At 52.3% G+C, this 26,731-nt stretch overlaps 1 protein-coding gene across 1 annotated transcript; it reads right to left on the bottom strand.

Moving 5' to 3' along the window:
• Positions 1-121: 121 nt before the first annotated feature.
• CFAP70 (cilia and flagella associated protein 70) lies at positions 122-25,571 on the bottom strand. Its single transcript, XM_067306435.1, has 28 exons — positions 25,540-25,571; positions 24,930-25,065; positions 22,771-22,957; positions 22,319-22,417; positions 21,997-22,076; positions 20,804-20,980; positions 20,201-20,386; positions 19,888-19,982; positions 18,734-18,833; positions 17,640-17,774; positions 15,852-16,019; positions 14,991-15,071; positions 14,423-14,514; positions 11,714-11,774; positions 10,172-10,363; positions 9,321-9,452; positions 8,502-8,627; positions 7,786-7,919; positions 7,572-7,687; positions 7,219-7,410; positions 6,141-6,272; positions 4,828-4,916; positions 3,885-4,037; positions 2,993-3,154; positions 2,444-2,533; positions 1,134-1,235; positions 770-817; positions 122-345 (listed from the first exon to the last, which is right to left on the bottom strand). The coding sequence occupies exons 2-28, from the start codon at positions 25,059-25,061 to the stop codon at positions 265-267; spliced, it is 3,342 nt and encodes a 1,113-aa protein (XP_067162536.1). The 5' UTR covers positions 25,062-25,065; positions 25,540-25,571; the 3' UTR covers positions 122-264.
• Between the last annotated feature and the right edge of the window lie 1,160 nt (positions 25,572-26,731).

Genomic DNA, 26,731 nt, shown 5'->3' with positions numbered 1-26,731 from the left:
GGGCCCGGCGCGCCGGGCGCGGGCGGAATGTCCCTTGCGGGGCGCCGTCTGCGCGGCGGTGGGCGCTGCCGGGAGGAGCCGACGCGGACCTGGAGAAATCACACGCGCATTTGCCCTTCTCCAGCGTTTATGGAGGCGGTGCTGAGGCCCGCGCGCCCGCCGCGCTCGGCGGTTACGGAGGCGCCCGCTCAGGCGGCGGCGCGGCGCGGCGGGGCCGCCGGGGAAGGGCCTCTCGCTCCGCTGGGCGCCCGGCCGGGGGGACGCTCAGAAGGACGGGTCGCCGAAGCCGAGGCGCCGCTGCGCGGCCCGCAGCTCTCGCAGCAAGGCGTCGCTCTTCAGTCCTAGCTGCAGAGAGAGGGGAGGAGGCAGCCGCGGCCCTGCCGGCCAGGCTGAGAGCGCTTACAGAGGTCTCTGGCTGGAGCACGGGGCTGGGGGGAGGCCAGCCCCCGACCCCCCCCCCCCCCCGAAACTCCGCAAGAAACAGGAATGGCCGCTTTTCACACCCTGCCAACGAACGCCAGCATGAGGAATGAGCTCGGGGACCGACAGGAGGGCAGGAGCTGATGGCAAGAGCCTCAGAAATGTCAGCTTTAATTACGTATCTTATTTTCCAATTAAACTTAGACCTTAAAAGGGCAAGTGCTTCGCCCTGTGGGAGCGCTCGGAACCCGGCACCGAAGGAGACGGAGGCAGCTTCCGCCTTGGGCAGCCCGCAAGCTGACCTGTCTGCCCTGCTTTCTGTGCCCAAAGGGAGGGCAAAGACACTAACCTTCACTGCGTATTTGTAGCACTGCTCTGACTCCAGCTGCCTTCCTCCCTGAAAAAAAACAACCCAACAGCAGCTAGTGAGGAAACTGAATCATAGGAAACAGGTTCTCAGCAAAGTGACATATTGTAGCAAAGCTCAACAAGAAGGACGCCCGACAGGGGAACATTCGCTAGGTGATGACAGTGGAGAAGTGTGCTTCTTCTGCCATCAGAGTGCTTCAGTGTTTTCCCCTGAACACAGTCCTCAGTCTATTTTTACCTCTGAGGTCTACAAGATGTTTTTCAGGCTCATGAACAGTTGCAGATAAAACCCACCCCACTGTATGAGGCTTGAGGCTGAAGTAGCTAGCTGGCTGGCCACTCACTTGCAGGCAGACGAGGGCTAGATATGCCCACACTTCAGCGTTGTTGTTATTTAGGGCATTGGCTTCAGCGAGAGCATCCTCTGCTTCTGCCATCTCTTCCAGCTTGAGAGAGAGAGAGAGAGAGAGAGAGAGAGGGGGACGAAGAGGTGTGAACAAAAGGCAAACAGCAGACAGAAAATGCTTCATAATTTATCAAGCACCTGCTCCAAAAGCCAAAGAAATCGGTGCAACAAAAGCATCAAGCAGGATTCCTGGCACTGAGCTGCTCTGCACTGCCCATGACGAGGATGCAGGGAAAGGATTTTGAGCAGAGAAAAACAGGCAGTGTCAGTGCCAGTGTCCAGCTCTCTGGCCGGGAGGGCAAGCCTCCTACCACTGACTCCCAATCCCTGTGGGAGAGGCCATTTTACTTACAAATCAGCCCCCAACTGTTTTCCTGAAGGAAAGCAGCACTAACTCCTTCACCTCCACCTCGGGGAACCACCATGGTGCTCAATGGGGAGCTCGGATCACCTGCTTGTGTGCAAGCGCCATTTGAAACATCACTCTGGTCCTGATCCCTCTTCCCACAAAGCTGCAGAAGCTCCCTGGAGGCAGGGATAGCTGATGCCTGGACTGCCTGCCCTGGGGGCTATATCCAGCTCTCAGGCCACCACTCAGACATCCCTGGCCTGGAGTCTGGAACCTCCCAGGAGGCGTAAATTTGGCCAAAGGGGAAAACAGAGAAGTTTTTGAATCCTTCCCTGTTTGCTTTCCGCAGCCAAACCCCTTTGGAGGAGCTTATTGCAAGGTGCCTCTCTGGGAGATACTGCAGTCTTGGTGGCTGTGGCTGGGTGTCCTTGGCAGCCTTTCAGGGGCACTGGATTCCTTTGGGCAGGGAACGCACTGAGATTCCTCTCTGCTGACATTCTGCTCAATTCCTCTGTGGTGACACGCAGGTCATGTGCTGGCAGGCACTCGGAGCAGAGCCCAGGCCCAGGTTACTCGCTTGCCGTGACATACTGGGGAAGGAGGCTCCGCCAGGCCCGGCAAAGGGACCAGGAAAGGGAGAGAGCGCTGCTCTCAGGGCAGCTGCTGAGGGTGACTGTCCTCTGACATCTCCCGTGTGAGCAGCCCGGGGTGCCACCCTTGGGACTTTGATGGCACGCAACACAAGATGGCCTTAAGGCGCTTCAGATTCACAGGCAGATTAAGCTTTTCTTTAATAAATGGGATCGTAAAGAAGCCAGCTCTGCACCCCAGGTCCCACAGAGCCAGTTACAGCACGAACCACTTGAATGCTTTGGATCTTATACCTTGTTTGCACTTACCCTGTAGCAGGCAATTCCCACTCCCAGCCAGGTGAGACAGGAGGCAGAGTTCTTGCAGGCCAGCAGGTAGGTCTGCTTCGCCATGCCGTACTGCCAGGGGAGAGAGCAGCGTGTTTGCAGCGAGGTGGCGCGCCACAGCCAGCCCCTCTCCTCAGGAATCCTCTGAACGCCCCATCGCCAGTGGGGCTCAGACACTGGGGGAAGCTGTTCCCCTGCTGCAGGGGAGGCTGAGACCCTGCCCGCTGCCCCCACAGCCGGTGGCTCTATGCTGACAGAAACTGATACAGTTATTGAAAAGTCCTCCTCACTCGTACCATGATGATACTGAACTACCACACTAGCACCCTGAGACATTGAGACTAAGACTGTCTGGAGCTTGGCACAAAGGAAACTGGCCATGCTCTGAGGAGTTCAGTGCTCCAGGAGGCTTTGTATGTGGTTAGACCTTAGCTGTTCCTACTGATAATGGCATTTGGTACCTGGGATCTGTAATCTATAGCTATTTGCTTTGTGGAAAATTCCCCTCTTCCACTCCTGCTGGCTCCTCACCTCTTTCTCTTCCAGGTAGATGGAGCCCAGGCGCAGGTAGACGAAGTGCATCTCTGCAGCATCCACCACAAAACTGACAGTTCGCTCGTAGCACTCCTTTGCCTCTCCAAGGTCTCCCTTCAGGTAGCACAGGTGCCCTTTCTGAGCCCAGACGTTTGGATTCTGTGCACACAAAGCCAGGAGACATGGCTGAGAAACAAGAGGGAGAGAGCTCTGGGGGAAGGGCAGGGACCCCTGCAATCAGCAGAAAGGAAGAGCTGACAGGTATTTGATTATAGAGGAGCAGATTTTATGTACAGAATAAAAATCACGTTGGAGGGCTGTCTGCATAACATCAGCGACAGAGGCCTCCTCTGGCCTTCCCTGCGTGGTGTCCTCGCCCGTGCGAGGCTCCCTATGCGTCGTGACTATGCAAATAGCATTCAGAGACATCGGTTTTACAGCCCTCTGCGAATTCCGTTCAACCTGACAATCTCGAAAGCTGACTTCCATTTCCACTGAATAGCAACTCTGCTTCTCATGAAAGCGAGGTTGACTCACCAACACAGGGGAAGAAGATCAGGAAATACATGCACAGAGGGAATAGAAAGGCAGCTGATGCACAGAGAGGAGCCCTCATTCAAATGCCGCATCTCTGTGCAGAAACGCAAACACTCAGCTAGGTAACGAGGAGGGCAGTGCTGCAGGCCACATCCTGATGTGGTTAATCAGCTACAATTGTCTTCCCCTAGAGAAACTGCTGCAGACTAACCTGAGAGTTTGCTCAAGTGGAAATGAAGCATGGGCTCTAGGTTCACGTGCAGAAACAATATAGGCAGAATTTGCTGCAGTGTTTGACCAGTCTCCTACTTGAAGACACCTCACTGCACCACATTAAGACACAGAGAATTACCATGTAGTCAAGTTTAATGGCCTCGCGGAGACATTCTTCGGATTTGGAGAAGTCTTCCTTCAACAAGTAAGTCTGGGCCAGCGCCAGGTAGTAGTCACAACTGGGACCTCCCTGAAGGCTCAGCAGCTCGTGGGCAAGCGCCATGTGAACAAACTGAGGAGGAAGGGCAGAGCGGCACGGTCGGGAGAGCAGGCAGAGCACAGGCACCCTGGGGAGTGTGCTGCTCTGCTGCAGGCCCCTCTGCAGCGGGCCTGGAGCCAGCGCTCGCTGCTGCAGATGGTGGCCTGCAGCATACGCTTCAGGAGCACTGCCTTGCACCTATTTGACTTCCATGAGCAGGAGACAGGCAGGAGATTTTTTTCCTCTCCTTTGAAAATTTACCTCCGATCGCTTTTAGTTATGTTTTGCTTAAAGCAGCTCTCCCTGCCATGTAAAATCAAGGCAGACAGCATAATGTGGCAGTCACAGAAATCCCACAGAGATTGCTGTGTGGGAAAGGGACATCCCACCGGTATTTAAAAATTGCTCTGGCATACACAAGTGTCTAAAACAAGAAAGGAGTACTGGTGTACGGGAAGCATCACAATAATGCATCTCATCCCCAAATGTATAGAGAAGAGCACATGCGCAAGGACCTTCTGCGGCTTGGTTGCTCCCTCCACAGCAAGCAGTGCTGAACCGAGGCACTCCAAGAACTTTGCCTGCCTGGGATGCCTGAGTCCCCGGGGAGCATTTTGGTCTGAACACTCTCCCTGGCCACGGTTTTGTATTACTTGCCAGCGGTGCTTTTGCTCCCTCTTGCGCTTGGCATCTGCTGCGGGCACAGCTTGTTCTCTAAGCCCAAAAGTGGGGCTTTCTGGAGCTTGCCATCAACTCTTTTGTAATAACCCAGGGAAGGAGACCCAGCCTCCCCTCCCTCTCCTCCACTCCTTTTTGAGCTGACCTGGATGGCATTGACTTTCATCAGGAAGTCCACTGTCTTCATGAAGATACTGCAGGGAGGTTGGCAAAGTCCTGAAACAGGGGGTGGCGCTGCAAGAAAAGGTGTCTCCATCAGTCTCTAGCTGGTCTCTTTATTTCTGAAACACGAGCAGGGGAGGAGACCCTGCAGGGGGCAGAGGAATTTCAGCATCACTGTGTGAAACCCAGGAGGTGGCAGGGGAGGCTGAAGCAGAGATTAATTCATTTCTTTCTGAAAAGCTTAAGTTTTTGTAAGAGATGTGAAAGGAAGCTACATTCTCGACTTGCTAATTTTCCAGGCCAAACAGAGGAAGAAAACATAGGAATTTATAATTGAAACTTGTTAGAGTTAACTACAGCGAGGCACCTGCCTGCCCTACCCAATCCAGCAGAGCCTGGAGCACCCAGTACTGCCATCTCTTTGCCATCCATGGGGGAGCAGAGCTGGAGAGGAGGCAGATCACGCAGCACGTGATCAAAGAAGATCAGTGGGGACAGTTTAATAGCTGGCATCTCAGGAGAGAGACAGCAGAGCAGCAGGTGAAGGCAGCTGAGTGCCATGCCGCGTGGGGAGAAGACAAAACAAAACAAGGCTGAAAGGAGGCAAGAGGGAACCACGTGATGAAGATGAAGTCTACACAGCTTCAGGCAGAGGTGAGCTCCAACTGCCTGTTGAAGATGTGTGCAAGTCACCTCCTGGGTGGGAGCTCCAGCGGGGCAGACCAGCTGGAGCACCGCACCAGCTACCGCAGCCACACGGCTCCCGAAGGAGAGCTGGGCAGCTCCGAGGGCAGGCCAGCTGGCAGTCAGCCCCGCAGAGGGGCCGGGCACCATCCGGCAGCCGTCACTATGCGGGAAGGTGGGCTCCTGTGTTCGCTGATGCATGCCTGTCCCATGGAGGAATAGAACTGCACCACATGATGCTAGAGGGGAAAGATACAGGATTGCAAGCAGATGGAGACACAGAGGGGAAAAGGAAGGTGATCTTCCTTAGCTTTTAAGTGAATTGCAACCCATTAGAGGAAACCCAGATGTTCTTCCTTCAGTGCAGCCCCTCAGAGCTTTGTTTACCCACTGGCTGTTCACCGTGAGGTGTATCGCTCTGAAAAATCAGGATAAACTTGCTTTGCTGAAGATTCCAAGACAGGGAGAGAGAACAAAATTGATGTCTTGCCTTGGCATCTGGACTGCCACGGCTCTGTGCTCCCAAGTTACTCCCCCTGCCCACTGATTGCAGGAGGGCCTCTGCCAGCACTGAGATCTTGTCCCTTCTTTACCAGGCCCCCACACCCTAACCTTTCGGGGCTGCCTCCTTGTTCTTAGGCCTCCTGTTCTGCCGAGCAGTAGCATCCTCTTCAGGCACCATGCAGGTTAGGGCAGGCTCCACCGCCTCTGGCAGCCTGGTGGCTGCGCTGTCTTCAACCTCCTCTGGAATGAAACCCCACAATGAATATTAGGTGCAAAGAGTTTGCCATGAACTGGCCCATTTGGAGCATAATCCCACAGAAACAGGGAGAGAGATAAAATAGAAAAGAATCATCAGCTTTCCAGGAAGGGGGTGAAAAGACTTTGCAGGACACAAGCTGTGGAGATGGAGTTTTGAGTACAAGAGACTGTGAAGCTAGGAACAGTTATAAGATAACATCCCTTCCCTTATACATGCAATGGGCCAAAAAAAGGCATATGATATTGTAGGCCTGCCTGCCTGAGGCACTTTGCTTTGAGCGGTGGTAGTGTTAAAAATAAAACCAGCTGGTATTTCCCACAGCCTGGCCAAATATTTAGGACTTGGGACAGAAAGTCCTGGCTCAAGGTAAGTCTGGGCTCAGAGAGGCTCCAGAAGAGCCCTTCAATTCAGGGCCACCACCGAGCTGCTGTTTTGCCCATTTCAAATAGGTCACACAGTGCTTTCCAAGCTGCGTTGGGAACTCAAAGCAGCAGCTTTTATTAAAGCCAAACCTGAATGACCACAAAGTACAACTGTCACAACGGCAGCTCTGCCCTTCCGAAGCCTCAAAGAGGCAGCTTGTTTCTTCTGGTCGCCCTGGCTACTGCCCACACACTGATGTTATCAGCAGCAGTGGGTTGGGCCAAAACAATAAAGCAGAAACTGGTTCCTCTCCTAGGCTCTGGGTAAGACAAAGCATTGTGTGCTGCTTTCAGAGTGCTTCCTCATTTAAAACAGCACACTTGCTGCTGTTCTCTGCTTCTGATACCTATGGTTCATGGTAGGCTATTCTAGCTCTTGGTCCCTGTCTTCTCCCTTTACCCTTTGTACTTCTCTGCCTAGGTCCCACTGTTCACCATCTCCCACACTGCTCTGAGTCCCCTCCTTGCCACTGCCAGGCTACCTGCTGTGTTTGCTAGGGATTACCTGGCAAAGACGCTTCTGGACATGTATTGAGAGGCCTCCCACACTCAGCAGAAATTTGCTTTTTCCTTCCTTCTCCCTCAGCAGCCTCAGGGATGCTCCTTGCCATAGCAAGCTGTGCCTGCAGTAGCTTGTTAGCCTCACGGAAGGCCATTTCTGCCTGAATATTATTATTTTGCAGCTCATAAAACAGACCTATGGGAGAAAGAAAGAGCAACATGAGCAGAAATCATTCCCTTATCCCTCAGATTAGAGCAGGGGAAAGAGGAGCAGGGGAGTGAGCAATGCTCGGCTCTTCAGGAGTGCCTGGGGCACATAGGCTGGCTTGCTTTTGTACCTGAAAGATGCTTTTGTACCTGAAAGAGTCCAGGCTACAACACTGGATGGCTCCAAGCAGCTGGCATCCTCAAAAAAAATCTCTGCCTCTTCATAATGCTGCAGCATGACTGCTACAATCCCACAGAGCAACAAGCTGGAGACAGGGTCAAATAGGTTAGCTTTGCAGGCCCCCGCCAGTGACGTGGGGGACATCCCTCACCCTCGCTCTCACGCACCAGGAACACCCAGTACCTTTGCATGTGATGTGGGTCCAGGCGAAGAGCCTCCCGGAAACATTCCTGGGCTTTGATTGTTTCCCCGAGCAGGAGGCAGAACGCTCCATAGTCCAGCCAGTACTGGATGTTGTGCTGGTCTCGAGCTATCCTCTGAACACAAGAGATCATTGCTGGAGTTGGGACTCCCGAAATCACACTCAGTAAGCACATATAACAGACCAAGGAGGCAGTTCTGGAACAACCATTGTTTTCCTCTGGCCACCCTAGCTGTGTTTAGCGACAGTCAAGCCCTTGTCTATCACATGCTAGGATTTCCCTTAACTGGAATCATGCCTGTCTTTTTCTAAGCCTCCTTCACCTAACACAATGTCCTTCAGCTTCAGTTGACCTCCTCATAGCCTCTTATTAGAGGACCCAGTGTCCCCAGTGCTCACCCAGCATGCCTTCTGGACCAGCTCATCCCATTTCCCCTGGCTTTGAGGCTGAAGTCCTCGGTGACCTGGCCAACCTCTGTCTCAATCCTCCAGAGAGCAGCATTTGCCTAGAAAATCCCTCACACTGAGTGTGAGTATTCTGGTCACGTTCACCTCTTTCCTCTGTGCACAACATACACGGCTGGCTGGTGAGCACCTGAGCTGTCAGCAACAGGGGCCCCGTGGCCACCGTGGTGGTGTGCTTGCTGCCAGCCCAGGCACGCGGGAGGCAGACAGGAAAGAGCAGGGGCTGCTTCACCTGCTGGTGGTAGAGAGATGCCAGTTTGTAGTCCTTGCTGACTTCAGCTTCGTGAGCAAAGAGCCGGAGCTGCTCGTCAGTCGTGCAGGACGGAGGGGTAGGGGCAGCAGCTTCCTCGGACAGTACCTGGTAAGGGGCGAGAGAGCGCGTTAGCCCTGGGGAGAGTGAGGAAGGTTAATGTGATCATGCTACAGCAGTGGTCCCCAATCCCGCGCTGTGCGGAGAATGCTGTGGTGTGCCCGGGCGGGGTAGGCTGGAAAGTCAAGCTACCCCAACTGCTGTCTGTGGTGGGACACAGCCTTTCAGTCCTGTGAACCTGTCTCACTCTAGGTACCCCCATCACACAGGGAGGGACGTACCCGTTATCTGCTGCTGTAACAAGTAAAAAGCATCCCCAGATCAAAACCATTTCAAACTTCCTTCGTGGTGTCACTTACTGGTGACCCCAATTCACATTGGAAGGTCTGGCCTCTGCCTGAGTGATCGTGCCAGATAGCATGGACCCAGACACTCTTACCGTGAGAGCCAGGTACAGCAGCTTTCACTAGTGGCACCTCACACATATTCTACCATCTGGATTTTATAGCAACAGGATAAAGATGCACCAAATCCTGCAGCTTAAATATGGGCCTCTGGGAGTGGCTCAGGGCCCACATGTGATAACCGCAGCAAATGAAAGCATAACCCTGCTTCTGTCTTGAAGGCAAACGTCCCGCTGCCTTCGCCAGAAGCAGTGTCAAGTCCTCCTCCACAATGAAGCCATTATGTCCCAGGTCACCCATCCCAGCTTACTGGACACATGTCAAGATTTCTGCCTACCTGGTTCAGGGCAATATGCATCTGATCCACAAGATACACATACAGTTCACTGAGAAATGTCTGGAACTGGTCCAGGGACTCAAATGCTGTTGTCTTCAGGTACTTCTCCCTCACAATCTTCACCACCGCATACTGCAGAGACATGTGACTGTTGGACAAGGCAGGTGTCATCCCCCCCCACACACACCTCCTCCACCAGCTCTGTAATCGTAGTAATACAGAGCCAGAACACACAGATTTAGCCTGAAGCTCCAGCTTAGCTCTAGGAAAGAAATCCAGTCCAGCACCGATGAAAGGAGGAAAAGCCAACAGAGGTGAATTCCCTTCCTGCCTCTCAGCCCTACCTCTCCCTGTCACACACTGCTCCTCTGAGGGACAACATGCGGGGCAGGCTGTTCTCCCGGGGGAAGACTGGCTGCCTCAGCACAGAGACAGGGCGTCCAGACAGAGCGTGGGCCAAGGGTGACCAGCTGAGAGAGGTGGCCTCTGCTTTCATCCACGTGGGAGGCCTGGAGGGTGGGACTGCCACAAGAGGATTGCTAGTGCGCAAGAACAGTCAGCCTTGCCTTCCTTCGGCTACGACCGCAGGGCAAGCGTGTGTGATTGGGTTTGGAGCCTTCCCCCACTGACAGGAAAGGTTCTCCTGGTCCATGACCAAAGCAGCCTGGCCCTTGCCCTGTTAGGGCAAAAACCTGACTGTACTGATGCCTGCTGCAACAGCCCTGGATGGCCAAAAGGGATTCTGGGGTAACATGGCACTTGTCGTACCACCACAGGGCCGCAGTTTCTCACTGAGAAAGTGCCGGGACAGGAACAGGTAGAAAAATAAATCAATACCACAGAATCCTTGCCTTTAGCTGTTCCTTAAAGGCGAAATATTTTCCTGAGCTATTGAGCTCAAAGTTGAGTTGACACTTCTGTTCCTCCAGGGTTTGATGATTTATTGCTCCTTGGTCAGGCAGCTGCTTCCCAAACAGCTCATGGTATTCACTCAGGATGGCGACAGCGATGTTTGTGATCTGGTTGTGATAATCTTCCACAGCCTAGAAAGCAGGAATCAACAGTAAAAATAAATAAATAAATAAGAAAACTTCACAAGTTACTTGTGCCATCAATCTTGAAATGTATTTTATTTGCCAAAGCCCACACCTCGCATAAACTCCACCTGACTCAGTCTCAATTAGTCTGTCACACATCCTTTTCTTTCCGTGCCTGAGGGCTACGAAAATATCTACATGTAAATACAAGAGAGCTCCTTTATAATTAGATTTTGCTTCTGCTATATTTTTCAATCAGAACCCAGTATTTCAGTCATCATTGTCTCTTTTATAGCAGCATAATTGGCCGTAAGTAAAATATATCTCATTTGCTGGAAGCCCTTTAAACCCATGGGCCAGCGCTCTTCAGCAGAGTCTGTAATCTCCATAATCTCAGTGGCAGAAGCTTCCATGTACTGCAATGATCAAAATGTATTGCTCCATGCACTCCAGACAGTCCAGCGCAAATCAATTCTGCAGCAGCACTGGGGTCAATTATCTGAGTACTGCTTCTTCCCCTACCGCTGTTCTGAGCTGACCGTTGGCTAGGGGCCACCCAAGGACATTCTCCTTTGATAGCTGCTCCATGCCTACAGAAAATGAGCCAGTGCTCTCAGGCCATTTTCTGGAGTAGGTATGTCGCACACACGAAAGTCCTCAAAAATTCTCAGTTACTTGAAGGAGGCCAAGGACTGACTCTGCTCATGTTTGTCTGGGTCTGGAGAAGCACGTGGGTGAGCTTGAGACAAGAAATGGTTGGGGCTGTCCAGGGGTAAATACAAGACTCTGGTAGCCTCTTTCTCCAGCATCCAACTCCCTTCCAAACATCCGAGCGACAGGACGCGAGGCAACGGGCACAAACTGAAACACAGACACTTCCATCTGAACATGAGCAAAAACTTTTTCACTGTGAGGGTGACAGAGCACTGGACCAGGTTGCCCAGAGAGGTTGTGGAGTCTCCTTCTCTGGAGATATTCAAAACGTGCCTGGATGCGATCCTGTGCCACGTGCTCTAGGTGACCCTGCTTGAGCAGGGGGGTTGGACTAGATGATCTCCAGAGGTCCTTTCAACCTCAGCAATTCTGTGATTCTGTGATCCCCACACTGCTCCTCTCTTCTCTGCCTCTCCCAGATCGCTCCCTCTTGCATGGGCTGTGAGCAGGGGTAACACAGCCCACAAATGGTTTTCCAAGGCACGATATTGTGAAGATAACACACCAGAAGGTTTCTTCTCCATGTGTTTCCTCTGCACATCCCATCCGTGTGTTGTTGGGGGGTCAGACTGAAAATGAAGCTCTCCTGTGTGAGAGGGATGAGGGCAGAATGAAGTGGCGGAGCCGTGACAAGGCACCTACCTTCTCGGCTCCTGCAGTCCGGCGAGGCAGCGGAGGGCGAGGAGGAATCATCTCCTTGACCCTGTCAGTGAGAGGAGACAAGAGACCAGCGTAACACGCTGCCAGCGATGTTCACTTGTCGGGCACAGGCAGCCTGCAGCGCGAGGGCTCCAGGCCTGTCATCATATCCCTGAGATACCTCGCAGGGACAAACAAGGGAGAAATTGTGAAATCTCAGACCCAGAATGAGCTGTAAAGCCCAGAGCACCTACAATCAATCCTTGTAGCTCATCATAATGTCTTGGCAGAACTAACTCCCTGCCTTGCTCCCTGCTGATGATCACACATGATGGAGGTTAGAAAAGATTTATTTAGTTGTTATTTTTCACCAGGTTTGACTGACCTGTCACACAAAAACTACTTTAGAAACTCAGCACAGCCCAGCAGGTGGAGTTAATATGTGCTATTGCTAACAATCCAAACCACTCTCCTACAGAACCAGACCTTCTTACCAAGTTGTTATTCCTTTAACTCACAACCTCCTTGGTCTGCCAGAACAGCTGTAAAAAAAGCCCCAACCTGAGGAAAGCTCTGAAGAATTTTATCACTGTGTACCCCAGACTACCCAGGCCATCAGCTCCTGACATCCCACAGTGCAGCTGTGGCACCTTATGCCTTGGCCACACATTGGTTCTTTTATACTATATCATGCCTGTTTGAAGCATTACTTGGTTTACAATGACCTTTCAAACGTTTATTAAAATCCTTTAGGATTACAGTAATTTTACTAATATTTTATAGAAGTCCTTGGTTTCAAAACAGCCTAAATTCATTGGGTTCTTTAGCAAGATTTCTTCCTTGCTGGTACCAAAACACCACACATCTTTAGACCACCATCCAACCCACCAAGTGAAGGTGTCATATCCTGTATTGGTCCTACCCAAATAGCAAAGCAAATTGCTTCTTCTGCACCAAAGATAAATCACTCCTATAACAGTTCTGCCAGCCTACAGAGCCTCTGACCAGCTGACTTCTCCAGGTCCTGATTCCTGGCCACTTCTACCCTCACAGCTACAAAACCTCTGCATAGTCAAAGACCTGATAGGTTTTGGTGCCGAGTACAGGACTTGGCTCCCCCTCTCTTGAAAGGGCCCCGTAAGAAGGCCACTCTCCCACTGTTCCTGTTGCCACTCCTGTTGGTCCCTTGCCCCACATGAGACATATCCTGTCACCTGACTCAGCATGGGGCTATCTCATGCACCAGAGAAGATGCTGGTCTGTGTAAAGCGATGTTACCGTGAACAGCAAGAAGTCCTCATGCTCCTCTCCCAGACTTGGCTGTGCTGTGCTATCTAGTATTGTGGCCCTGGCTGGTCGCCTCTCTGGTGCCTCCCTGCAGAGACCCATCACCACTCTTTGGGAAGCCACAAAGCTTGAACAAATGGCTAGTGCAGCTCCCACGTTCAGTCCCACCCTCACCCAGTCTCCGAACAGCGCCTGTCATTGATGTGTTTGTAACACAGCTATGTGTTATCACAGATGAAAACTGGGCAGCTTCACTTAATGATGAGAAAAAGAAAACCAACCACAACAAGAACCCAGGGGAAAGCAAACGAGCAAATAAAGCCAAGTGGAGGCTGACAGAGAATTCTGAATGCAGCCCAAGAAACAGAGCTGTGGTTTGCTAATGAGACATGTATTTAAACATCCTTTCAGGAAAAAAGAAAAATCACTCTGGATGATATCTGCAATAACATATGTATGTGTCATCAGCTGGAGCCCCCCAGGACAGAGCCCTTCCCAAGATTCAGAATGACTAGGTTTCCAGAACTCACATCTGCGGCTGTGCATGGCAGGTGGACGAGGAGGAATTACACTGCATTCATGCAAGTTGCAGTAGGGTAGGAATGGTATAAGAAAGGTCAGGAGAAGGTCTGTTTAAAGGGGGGGGGGGTTAACTTCAAACATGCTCTTTCTAGAAGACAACAGGCAGAACAGAAGACAACACACATATTCTCCTTTCAAAGAATGGCTGTTGCTGTGTGGTTTCTGCTGATATTTCTGTTTGAGAGACATACAGCCCATACATGTTATACTTTATTCATTTGTTGTATTTTCTCTTTTTAATTCACTAAATTATACATGCTAGGCCTTTCCTAGGCTGTAACACAGCAAGGCCATCTCTCTGTGGACAGGAAGCAACTGCCTTAAATTGAGCAGACAGTGGAAGGCTAGAAGCAGCAGAGATGAGAGACAGCAGCTCTACAGCGGAATGATGTGAAAACTAATGTAAGAGCTGAGGAACAAGTAGAAAATTGTACAAACGCTGTGGAAGAGAAAAAATGGAAGAATACTATTTTGATGCTACAGGAACCCTACCATGCTGGTAGACAGTCCTGACCAAGCAACTGAATATCACATACAAGGGGCAAGTATGTGGGGATTAATGGGAAACAACACCTGGACAGGAACACAGGGTAAAGCTGTGTTGCTCTGGTGTCTCTCTTTTGGGGATGAACGGCTGACAGACGCCAGCTGGAATGAACACAGCTGTTTTCCAAATCCAACATATGCTGTAACAGGTCTGGCCCAATCCTCCCCCTGATTTCAGTGGGCTTTGGATCAGGCCCTCAACTGGTCTCCGAGGGAGCGGATCACTGTATAGCCATGTTTCTATCCCACAGAAGAATTGAGATGTCAGCCCCAGAGTTACAGCATGCCTTTACGCACCGTCTGGTGAGCTCCTCTGGCAATCGTTTTTGTACCAGGGCCTTCTCCAGCTTTATCTCCATCACCAGGAATGTTCCTGCTTCAACATATTGCTGTGAAGATAAACATTGCTCTCTCAAAATCTTGCTGTCTAGAGCCATTACTGGCATGATGAAAGACTGAGCATACAGCTACAGATCTTCAGCAAATCCCCTTGAAACTGCATACAGCTTGTTTTATAACCTGCCCTCAAAATGATTTACAGTAGCAAAATCCAGTTCAAGAAATCAGCCTAGAAAAAAAATCAGAAAGGCCAAACAATTAATCTTCTTGAAGAATGCATATGCATCCTAGATGATTTGAGGAAGAAACCAAAATATGAAGGAACTCTTCCAAATAAATGCCTGATTATTTATAGAGACCTACTAGCCCAATCCTCCAGCCAGATGTCACTGGAGGAACTCCAGGATAGCATCTGTGTAAGATGTCCCTTGTCCAGCTCGCTCTTGCAGAAGTTAATGTGAAAGGTGTGAGACACTCACACAGTGATTATACAGCATTCTTTCCATATCTTTGGAGATAGAGATACCTGTCCATTGTGGTTGAGATATGTGACATTTTCAGCTTCTACCAGAACATCTGATGACAGGATTTTTACTGCACTGGACATCTATTGAAGAAAAAAAGATGTCTGTTGTTCCCATTTAACAAACCTCATGCCTTCACAAATTCAGGATGTGATCTGGAGTGGAGTTACATGGCTTTAAAGCCAGTAATTGTATAACTGCTGACTGCTTGCGACGCAACACATTAGCAAGTCATGGGTCTGAAGCAGCTGAGCCATGCTCCATGCTGTACATTTGTTCAGGCAGCATGTACTGAAATTTCAAGATGATGAATATCTCTCAGTTGGCTGAGGCAGGGTACAGTTAATCAGGGATTATCTTGAGACACTGACCCCAGAAAACAGGCCTGTAAACCTCATTCAGTATCATGGATCTCAACTTTGCAAAGCAGCTGAACTGCAAAGACCGGCCTCGTGCCCTGGTGGATCTCCCCTGCGGCCCTAGCTCTTGGGGCTGCCTCAGCAGCCTATTCCAGGTGCCCGGCGTGCGCCTCTCCTGAACAGCAGCGGCTGCGTGGCTGGCTCTAGAGCCCTGCTCTGAGAAGGAGCTGCCACGGCTATCTGGAGCTGGATTGTTCCAGCAAGAGGCACGTGTCCTCCTTGCTGCTCCCAGAGCATGGGGGAGAGACTGTGAAGGCTGCATGGAGCAAGCCTGACTGCCACAATTTACATCATGCACTGGGGTCTCCTCATCAACTGCAGAGCAGTCATCGTCTTCTCCCGATGCAGCATCAACACCCTGTGCCCTCTGCTTTCTGCATTCCCCACCCACCTCTGACGTGGAAATGGGCTAACCATGTTGTAATATGCCTCTCTAGACCTTACCCTCCTGCTGGATTCCTTATCTTTGGTGCTTTTTTCTTTATCCTCCCTCTGGATCCTACTGGGAACAGCTCTGAAAAGAGGAGAACCAATTCCTGGGGTCCATTGCCCTTCCTTGGTCAGACTGATCTGAGGCTTGAGATCCCGGAAAACACTGAGCTGAGTTTTAGTCTGAAAAAGAGAGGGAACAGAGGGAATCAAACCCTCAACCCCTGCCCCCACAAACTGGGCTTCCCCACCCCTTTGCCTTAACCTCTCACATTGCAAAACCCACTGTCAGGCCCTGAATGTGCTAAGAAGCTCCGCAACCTCTTCCTCCCTTCCTTGGGGTTTAGCTGCCTGTGCTCAAGGCCAGCTCTGATACGTGCAGCTGTGTAACCTCAGATTAGATGGCTATGAAAAGAGCTGCATGAGAAAGCCTCAGTGGGGGCTTCCCTGTCTTCTCTTGGGAGCTGCATTTAAATCAAGGCACTTGCCCTCAATTCTTGCCCAAGCTTTGTGGTAGATACGCTAGCGCCAGCTATGTACCTCTCTGGTCCTAACCCACTGGCTTAACTTCCTGGCTTGATCTTGCACCTGCCTCATCCCTACAAACTTGCCTGGTGATCTGGACTGTTAGATGAACCTGGTTACTCTCACCAGCTCTGCTCTGCTCTTCTTTTTTGGGTACTGCGGGACTGCGCTCCTTGCTGGCGAGGTCGCTGCCCTGCCTGCCTTGCGGTGACTCTTGGCTCACCCTCCCTTGCAGAGCAGCTTTCCTGACACACATTAGTGAATCACAAGGAATGGGCTTTTTTGAAGTTTTCTATTTACACACTGCTCGACCACCAGCACAGGCTGTTGCCTCCCAGCCGTTACTGTAGTAAGAGCTGGGCTAGCAGGACCTGAGGGGATGCTGGGGAGAGAATGGAGCGCTTGTACCAGGTCCTGGCTAGGCCAAGTGCAAGGACCAGCTCAAAGCATCCAGAACAGCAGGAAATGAGAATGCATGACACACTTGTGATAAATGCTAGAGGATAAGCAGTACCGTGCAGCCAAGCGGCCGTTATTTGTGGCCGGGATGCTGTGAAGCAGAGAGCGGAGCACAGCTGTGTGCCTAGCCTCGCTTTTCAACAGCCGGCACCCAGCAGTGGCATGGGCGCAAGGAAAAGGGCTGTAATTCACCCAGCTCCTGCGGAGCGGACAGCAGCCCTGAGGGTGAAGTGGACAGTAAAACCAGGCCGTGTATCTGCCCTCCTGAAACAAGCTCAGATCTGTTCCAGGAGTACTGTGGGAAAACAGAGACATAACTCTCACTTTTAGTAACATGGGGGGAGCAACAAAAAGACAAATAAACCTCCATGAGCTACAGCTGAAAGAGCTCCAGTGACAGCTTTTTTGGTTGTTGCCTGGGGTAACGCTATCATTTTGGAGACAGTGTACACTGTTTGTTCTTCTCAGCAGCACAGCTCATTTGCCCATGTTCACGACTCAGGAGCGAGGAGCTTTCTTACCGCTCTTCCCGCTCAGCTGCTGTCAGGGAAAAGAGTGAAGTCAGACTCAGAGCCTCCCTCAGCCCCCCAACCTGCTCACTCACAGCCTCTACCTGGAAATAAGCTGCCTTTGAGAAGACTGCGCCTAAAAGCTCGTGTTATTATTTCTCTCCATCACTGGAAGGGCAGTGAAGTCTCAGAGCCAGCTGCCAAGTAGAGCACTGCCCACACTGCCCCTGCTCCCAAGCACCACGCTGGTCGGGCTGCCTGCGCCCAACTCCGGGCTGCAGAGGAGGCGTGGAGCCCGGCCTGCGCTCACCTTCTCAAACACCTCGCTGTCTTTATAGGCAAAGACACGAAAAGCCCCTCGTATCTGCTTCACGCCGGGGTACAGCAAAGGCACCATGTTGACGTACGCCACACCGTGGAAGAAAATCTGTCCATCGTCATCTCCCTGGAAACGCAGAGCAAGGGACGGAGTTACTGAACTGACTGTTATTCTCTTGAAGCAAACAAGGTCACCGATCCCATTAAGTAAAGGCCACACAGCAAACTGATGCACCTCATGAGCCAGTGGCTCTATGTCACTGGCACAGAGCCGAGACAGCCTGGAAGAAAACACTGGACTCATTCTATATGCAGAATCCCAATTTTATTCCAGTCTCTGCAGGGTAGCTTTTCTTAGTAATGCCCACACTGTGCCATAACCCAGGATGGTCTTTTCAAGATACAGCTGCTAAATTATAGACCTTTTGGTTAGAAATAATCCAAACAACCCTACCAGAGCTGTGAGGATTTCAGGTCTGACAGAAGTCAGGTACCTACTGAGGTCTGAGAGTCTGGGCTAGCACTGGGCCGGTGAGGGTAAGGGAGGAGGATCTCAGACACATACTGTGAAATCTTGGCACCAGTGAGTGCTGAATGGGATTCACACTAACTTGGGTGACTTTGCCCTGGAACAGACGAGGAGCTCTCCCATGATCAGCCACAAGGACCAGAACCATTAGTTAAGGAGCTGTTTCTTTGTTGAAGCACCTCAGTTTAAGTGCAAGAGCATAACTTATTTACACCCAGAGAAAGAGGGCATGAATTTCTTCAAGACGCTCAAAATCTCCTTTGAATAAGCTCAGTGAATTACTTCAGTTCTCCAAAAGTGCCTCCTCCCTGACCCCTTTTCACCAAGCTACTTCAGACTATCAGCAAGAGATCTGCATGCTATAAGAAAAAATATTTTTCCTTATTTATTTAACAGCTCTATAAGGCTGATTACTCCCTTAACGAAGCCACTAGCCCTCTGACTCCCTTTGGCTGGTTCAAGGCTGGCTTAGGTATAATAAAGACACTAAAGGGAAAATGCATGATAACACAATGCTTCTCCACTAGCCAGAACAACATATCGCTCCCCATTTTTACCTTGTCAGCTTTGCTGTTTTTCCCTTTACTGGAGGAGACCACAGGCATCCTGCAGACCTCCACAGGCCAGTAGCGGCACTCTGCAATGCGCTTCTGCAGGCTGAACACAGGGGAGGGCACTGAGGAGTTGCAGAAACCGAGCAAGAGAGCTCTCCCTCACCAGCCACACCGCCCTTCGCTCTGCTCCATGCAGCCCCAAAGCACCCGCCTTGTGCTCGCTCTCGCCCGCTCCCATGCGGGAGCGCGAGCACCCCTGGGCCTCTGAACATCCGCACTTTGAGGCAGGGCCCCTGTCTGGCACATTTTCCCCTCCATCCAGCGCCGTGTGAATTTATGGCACTAATAGCTATAAAACAACGGTGAGAGCAACACACTAGATTTTCTCCCTTGCCTGGTTACTTCAGAAATGAAGCAAATAAAAAGGAACGTGATTAACATTGGTATAAATCCTGAATTACACAGAGAAAGCGGACCCTGAGCTCCCATTGAATGTGCCGGATAACTCTGAAACCAGCAGGCAGGCTGACAAAAGTGTAGGGAAAAAATTCAAACCAGATAGCAGGGATATTTCCACATGTGAGAAGTAATTTGGCTGTGAAAGTCATGGCCACAGGATGCGGCTGAGGCCAAGAACATAGCAGGCTTCAAAGAGAAATGGGATATTTATCCTGATATTGAGACTATCTGGAGCCTTAATAGGTAATGCTTATCCAATAAAAAAAATCAAATGAGAGAGTGAGAGGGTTTTAATATATCGGGAATTTAGCAAAACTCAATTGGCAGCTAAGAGGAGAGCTGTTTGGGCCACCCTACTCCATGTCTGCTGACAATACCCCTGCTGCCCCTTCCTTCAAACCTTTATGTTACAGCACCAAAGAGGTCATGGGAGGGAACAAGACTTGTCATGAAGATCATCTTCTCCCATCGTGGCAGAAGTGAGCTGCTGCCAGCAATGAAAGGCAGTTAGCTGCTTTTTTGCTCACGTAAATACCTTCAGCCAGCAGATACCCAGAGACAAGGCAGAGCCACAGTTTGACCACGTAAGAGGTCTGAGAACATCAGCACATTGCCAAAGAGAAGTCACTAGACTAAGTGAATTCTAGGGTGGCTTCTCCCCACCACTCAGTGTTGGAAGGGAGGTTTTCAGCTCTTACACAAGTACTGCAGCAGGATCTAGATAGCAACGTCTTTCCATGTCCCATACGATTCTCTTCTTCATGCTTTCTGACTGGACCCTGAACTCTCTGTCCTGTGAGAAACAGCACGTGGTCAGAACCAGGAGAGCAAATTCCAAAGCCTGCATCGCCACCCCCCCAGATTTTCCCCGGGAGAGAACCTGGGTCAGCTGGAGAGGCATTCAACTCACCATACACATGACATCCCAGCAGAGCAAGGTAGCAGCTGCCCTGCAGCACCACAGCCCATTAGCATTAAGAGCCAACCATGACACTGCCAGTCCTTTCTCACCTCTCTTTTGTTGAGCTCTCCATCCTCATCCTCATAGGGGCCACCAACGATGAAGGAGTTGGGTATGCTCAGAGCACCAGGGGCCATGATGTTGTTACCAAGTGGCCATTTTTTGGGCCGGGGTAATGGCTCTTTTTCACCACCAAGCTTTGGGATGCCATTCTTGAAGACCAAGGGGAATTCTCTCTGGGGGAGAATGAGAGTGAAAGGACTTTAATTCCCAGCATGAGCAGGAGCAAATACCAGCTGCTCTGAGCTGGGTCCAACAAAGCAAAGCAGCAGTGCAGGGGCCTGGCTTGGAAAGGACCCTCCGCCACATGCACACAGAGACGTGAGAAAAAAACCAAATAGCCACATGGAAAAATCCTGCCAGTTTCAATCCAAATCTTGCCACGCAGACACACAGACCTTCATCTGAGTTAAAGAAACACATCGCACTGCAGAGACCGTGAGCAATCACAACAAACACTGCTGTAGCACAAGCACAGGAGCAGCTGTAAACCCCCATGGACCTGGTCACGCATTCCATGGTGCACAGGATGGGCTAACAACCTGCTTTGTAGCAGCCAAGACCCATCTCACCATGCCTGGACCAACTCTCACCTCCCCAACTGCTGGTACTTGCAGGCAAGCCATGTAGTTTTGCAGGGGTCCAGTGGGAACAAACGCTTCGGGGACAGAATAAGCTGCCTCCAAGGTGACACTCAGGAGATTACCATTTGAAAGCTGATGTGCAGAAAGCAGGGGCTCTTGGACGCACACAGTCACTTCAAGGCCGCACTGCAAGACAAGGATAAACTAGAGGCAATAGCCAGACAATTATAAGTCTCCTGCTCTTGAGAGAAAAGTAAGCAGAAAACCAAGGCCAGAATGTATAACATTATCTTATTCCTCACTTCAGATATAAAGGAAAACAGACCAGCACAGGAGAGGAATCTCATCATCAGTTTGTCATACGTCTCAACTGTGATACTTGTTTATTTAAAGCAGAGCCTGCTCAGGGCACGGGATATGCATAAGCAGGGTCTAACGAACCGAGCCACGGTGAAAGAACATGGGGGCTGGAAGACAAGGCCCTCACGATGCAGAGCATGCCGAGGCTAGGGGCACACTTCAGCTCTGCCCTTTCTCCACACATTGTGGACAGTCTTTAATTACCCGTCCCAACCCTGGACGGACGGATGGCTTGCAAGGAAAAAACAGCTGTTCAGCAGTTATTATCTTCCCTCCTTAATGGGTAGGCTCGTGCCTCACTTATTATGGAACACCTCTTAAATGCAGAAAAGTCAATGCAATATCCACAGTCCAATCCACCTGCAGTGCTACTGCATGCAAAATCTGGAGCAAAATTAAGACACATTTTCCCAGCCTCATACTTCATTCACTGCTTTATTCACTGGCTACTTTTCAACTTAATGAATGAGTGAGGACCTTCAGTAAGAAATTGTATAATAACGGACTCTGAGACATTTCATCCACAGAAGGGAAGACTAATGAAGTTGGGCAGGCAATCCTGCCTTTGCCTTTTACTGATTTTTCAGCACTATACTTTGCCTCTTGAATGTTTTTTCCAGGGCAACTTGGGAGCTGCACACATTAGCATTTCCTAGCTCTATCTCAGCTATCATAAGCAACCCGGGACAGACGTCAATGGGAGTCGGAAAGGCCCCCAAGCTTTTAATATATAGGGCTGTAACATATACGCGATGTGCTCGGTGGCTGAGTCATGCTCGCCTTCCCATTAAAAAGCAGCACAGAGATGAATGAGCAAAGGAACGCTTCCAAATTCCACATACCTCGGCCTCCGGGGGAACGCTCTCTAATGGAGAGGTAGGCACTGCATACAAAGGAGCCGAGACCTTAAGTGAACACTGTCCTGGGAACAAACAGGAATGAGAACAGCATACAATGAGAGCCCTTGTAGAGAAATCATGGCCTAACTCCTGAAGCTGAGCTGCTGGTGTCACCCCCTCTCTCCCAAGAGCCAGATTTCTAAAGACAGTATGAAGCCCATTTTGTCAACAGAAGGCAAGTTATAGCGAGGCATCAATAAGCAAGGATCAAAAGGTGCAGGAGAGTAAGAAGTGGCTGTGGAGACTCTGGAAGTCTACGTTGTACCTTGCAGCAGAGGTAGAAGGTCCACCACAGCTTGGCCAAGAGGCACGGTCTTCTCCTCCTTCTGTTTCTTCTCCTTTGGCAACACTTCTGTCACTGTCACTAGGGAGAAAAATAGACAGGAGCTGGCAGAGTTGCTCAGTCAGCTTCACATCAGTGGCTAAGAGCAGTGAGATCAGACAGGGGCTGCAAAGGGTCTGTGTCAGCTCTGGCAAACCCTCTTACTTCATCCCCCAAGGCTGACAGGAAGAGCGAAGCTCAGGGGCACGGGCCAGCGTGAAAGGAGGTTCTTCTGGCTGGCAGAGATGAGAAGAGAGGTGTGGAGATCCCCACACTGCTGCTGCTTAAGCACTGTTCTCAAATGAGCGACTCCTGCGGCAGGCAGGCAGAGCGGAGCCGCTGGGAGCACCCACCTCCAGCCCTCCGAGGAGTGAGGGTCAGCGTCAGGTACTTACAGAGCACAGGACTTTGCGCAATGCTGTCCAAGGAGTTGGGCCCGTCAGGGCTATATTCAAAGCTGGCTGTGAAATTGTACTCTGCTGTCCCGTTTGGCAAGACATCGACCTTGGAGGACTCTCCCAAGATCACGCCGTTGAACTCTGTGTGCACCACAGTGACCGGTGTGTCGCTCTTGCTACCTTTCTGTCAAACACAGACAAACAGCACATTAAGCAGCTGGCTCTGCAGAAAAGGCCCATGATCAAAGTTGTCTTTGGGGGGCAGCGTGGTTCTGGGCCTGGGACAGAGTACATCGGGCTTTTGACTGTTCACTACAAGAACGGGGAAGAGGAACAAAGCTTGACCTTGCCGAGACCTCACCACTCCATCTTTAGAAGGGAAATTTTCTGCTCCACCATGCTGTGATGCCCAAGGGGTTATTAATACCTGCTGCTGGAACAGGCAGGGGGGAAGGTGAGGTCTGAGTTTCACCTCAGGAAAGGCTTTGAAAGACATATCTAAAGCAAATCCAGATGATCCCATTGATAGAGTGCTCACAGGAAGGTTGAGATTTTTGTAGTCTCCTAAGTTAGCTCCTGAGCTGCACAGCTGCGCTCACAGGACACTTTTGTACATGGTATGGCTGCAGAACGCCCTGAAATCAGGTAGGAATTCCAGCAAGTGCTTTGGAGAACTCCAGAATTTGCTTTTAAACTTCATACCACTTGATTTAAAGAGAGATGAGGGGGTTCAAATGTCTCTGAGGTTGTCTCTGAGGCTCTTAAACACAGGTGAATAGGAATGGTGACAGCCCAGCACATCACGCCTGGGGTCCACGTAACCAGGCAGCCCTTTCCAAGTGGGCTGCACCAGGCACTTCCACAGCGCTGCTAGAAAGTGCTGAAAAAAGCGGTTACGGATGAGTGTCCCTGCAGAAGAAACACAGCTTTCCCTCTCCATCCAGGGGAGCGGTCAATACCCTGAACACAAGGACCGTCACACCCAAGCCAAGCTTTTCTTTAATCCTGAGCCACAGAGATGCCTGGGTCTGTCCCTGAGCTTCCCATCTTCATTTCACTGGGGTAATTAATTCCATATTGGCTTTTGCACAAAACAAGATTTCATTCACTTGGTTTTAATTTTCAGTCCTTTTGACTGTCTCCTTGAGCATATATTATGGGAACAGCTAAAAAGAAGAATTCAATTAACCTTTTTCTGTAACATTCATTATTCTATATTCCTCTTTCATCCTTCTCTACATCTCCTCTAACTAAATGTATGCCCACACTTTCTGCATTTGGATTTTTTTTTTCATACTGTTGTTCTTTTTATTGGACCTTTGTAACCCTCTTTCTTTTTGCTATAGCCTTTCCTAAGATGGAGCAATCAGAACCACGTGCACTATTCCAGATGCAATCAAACCACTGGTCTACTATTTTCAGTATCGTTTTCCCTCCTGTTGCCTTCTAATTCTTGTCTAAGGTGCTGTTTGCTGAATCTCTCAGTACGAGAGGCACTCAAATACTACAATGTACAAATCTCAGAAAAACAAACAGATGGGTTTTGGTTTGCTTTTTTGACTGCTGCCAGAGCAGCAGCAGAGATTTGCATTTTTCTGTTTGCAGCAGTAGCGAAGCTTCTCCTCCACATTCCCTCCTAAATGCCAGTTCCTCTAGAAGTCTTTAAGGACAGCTGGGTGTATCATGCGGCACGGTCAGGTTTTGATCTGAACACTTATTCTTACATCGTAGCTACACTGGAACCGCTGCCTTTCTAAAACTGGAGCCATCCTATAGATTTCAATACAATTTAAATTGCCGTAGCTAGGATGAAAAGCTGGCTTTGTATCCAAGGACAATGACAGCTCTTTTTAGAGGCATCTGTCTCGCTGCCATACAGTAAGGCAAGGAAGGCAGAGAGAGCCAGTGCAACGCAACACCTCTGGGCTGCTGCTCCCGATGCGGACTGGGAGCCTTTGCTCCGCGGGAAGCAGCCCTCCGCGGGTAGCAGCAAGCCCCCATGCGCTCTCGCCGAATTTCTGACATTCTCGCTGCTCCTTCCCAGAGCCGGACACCCACGTAACGGGATCGCGGCACAGAGAATCGCTCTGGTCCCGTTCCCAAAAGCCGCCGCGCCAGGCGCCGTAGACGCGGAGCTGTTTCCAGAAGGGCTTTACCAGGCCCCGTGCCTTCCACACTGCGATCTGCACGGTTTTGGTCGGTGCTGGCTGCGCCTCGCCGAGGAGAGGGGCGGCAGCCGGCAGGGCGGAGGATCCCTTCCTGCCGGGCGGCCCCGCCGGGACAGCCATGGCTCTGCGGGAGAAAGAGGGAGGAGAGAAGCGGCAAACTCACCGGGCCGCTCGCAGCAGCCGGCTGGGGCACGAGGTCTTCTGCCTCCTCTGGGAGTAACCCGCTCCCTCGGGGAACCGGAGCGGCTGCAGGACGCGCTTGCTGGCGGCACCTGAGGCCCGTGCCACCCGAGACCTGCGCCACCCGAGGCCCGCACCCTCCAAGGCCTGCACCACCCGAGGCCCGCGCCACCCGAGCCCCAGCCCCGTGGCCACCTCGCCCGGGCCCGGCCAGGAGCCCACCCAGTGCGGCAGGGGCCCGCCACCCCCAGCACCCCGGGCCGGCCCAGCACCGAGGGGCAGTGGCCGCAGGCCTGCAGCGCCTCCGCGGGGCCCCAGGGTCGTGGCGGTGCCGGGCAGGGGCTCACAGTGCCGGGGGTGGCGGCGGCGGGGGGGGGGGGGGGTCCCGCCGGCGGCGGGGCGCGAACCCGAGGCCTACCTGCGTGTCGGGGCAGAGCCCGCCGCCGCCGCGTCCCGTAACCACGGCAACCCGGCTTCTCTCGCGAGGTCTCCCTGGGTCACGTGCTTTTGAGAGGCGTCCGTGACGCCGGCGCCGCCATGTTGGGTGTGGGCAGCCCTCGCCAGGCTGCGGGAGGCGCCTCGGGGCCGTCGGGGCTGCGGCCGCCAGCAGCGGGGAGCCCCGGGCGGCCGCCGCCCCGCGCCCTGTGTCCCTGCGCCCCATGTGCCTGGGCCCTGCCTCCCTGTGCCCCCTGCCCTGCATCCCCGTGCCCCCGTGCCCCACATCCCGGTGACCCCATATCCCGGTGACCCCCATCCCTGTGCCCCACGTCCCAATGCCACCGTGACCCGTGTCTCCAGGTCCCTGCACCGCGTGTCCCTGTGACCTGCATCCCCACTGCCCTGCATCCCCGTGCCCCCGTGCCCTGTGTCCCTGTGACCTGCGCCCCCGCTCAGGGGCAAGGTCTCCCGCTGGATGCACGGGGAGAGCGCAGCGGGCACAAGCCCAAGCCCTGGAGCCCTCCTTGCTGCCGGCTGTGGGAGCTGTGCCATGCGGGTGACATGCTGGGCCGCGCAAAGCGGGGCTGGGGGACGAGGGCCTGTGGTGGCACGGGGACGAAGCAGCATGTGGCCGGGCTTGGGCGGGGGGCCTGGAGGTGTGGAGCTGCTGGCATCCTGGCCCCATGGCACCTGGTTCCCACGGCCCCCCCAGTTCCCCTGGCCCCCCAGCACCCGCAGCACCCCAGTGCCCACAGCACCCCGGTTCCCACAGCCCGATAGTGCGGTGCCCGCTTGGGGCACGCGGCACAGCCCTGCCCTCGCCGCCAAGGCACGTGGCCGCGCAGGGCCCGCGCCGCGGGATATTCTTAGCTGGGAGCTGCCTCCCGGCGTTCCTGCTGTTGGGAAGAGCTCCCAGAGGCGCGGGCAGCCACTGCCCAGGCACCGGGGCGCGGGCGAGCGGGTGCGGGCGAGGCAGGGACGGGCAGAGGACGAGGTGAGTCCGCCGGCACATGCCGCCTCGGAGGCCCCCGCTTCCCTTCGCCCTGCCGAGCCCCCGCGCCCCCCCCCCGCCCCCTCCTGAACCGACCCTCCTGCGCGTCCCCTCTCCCATAGATGGGTGCGGAGGGGGAGGCAGAACCCGATGGAGAGGAGAGGTGTGGGGACGAGGCACC

This window comes from Apteryx mantelli, chromosome 16, assembly GCF_036417845.1.
Source record: "Apteryx mantelli isolate bAptMan1 chromosome 16, bAptMan1.hap1, whole genome shotgun sequence".
In the NCBI taxonomy this organism is placed as follows: domain Eukaryota; kingdom Metazoa; phylum Chordata; class Aves; order Apterygiformes; family Apterygidae; genus Apteryx; species Apteryx mantelli.
This window is presented reverse-complemented; position numbering and strand designations above follow the sequence as displayed.

What these genes read in the sequence shown, in the direction of transcription:
- CFAP70 (XM_067306435.1), bottom strand. Translation starts at nt 25,061, where the DNA reads ATGGCTGTCCCGGCGGGGCCGCCCGGCAGGAAGGGATCCTCCGCCCTG. An exon ending in GAGAGCTCAACAAAAGAGAG is followed by an intron (nt 19,983 to 20,200) that starts GTGAGAAAGGAC and finishes TGTTTCTCACAG; the next exon opens with GACAGAGAGTTCAGGGTCCA. An exon ending in TCCAGAAGCGTCTTTGCCAG is followed by an intron (nt 6,273 to 7,218) that starts GTAATCCCTAGC and finishes GTTTCATTCCAG; the next exon opens with AGGAGGTTGAAGACAGCGCA.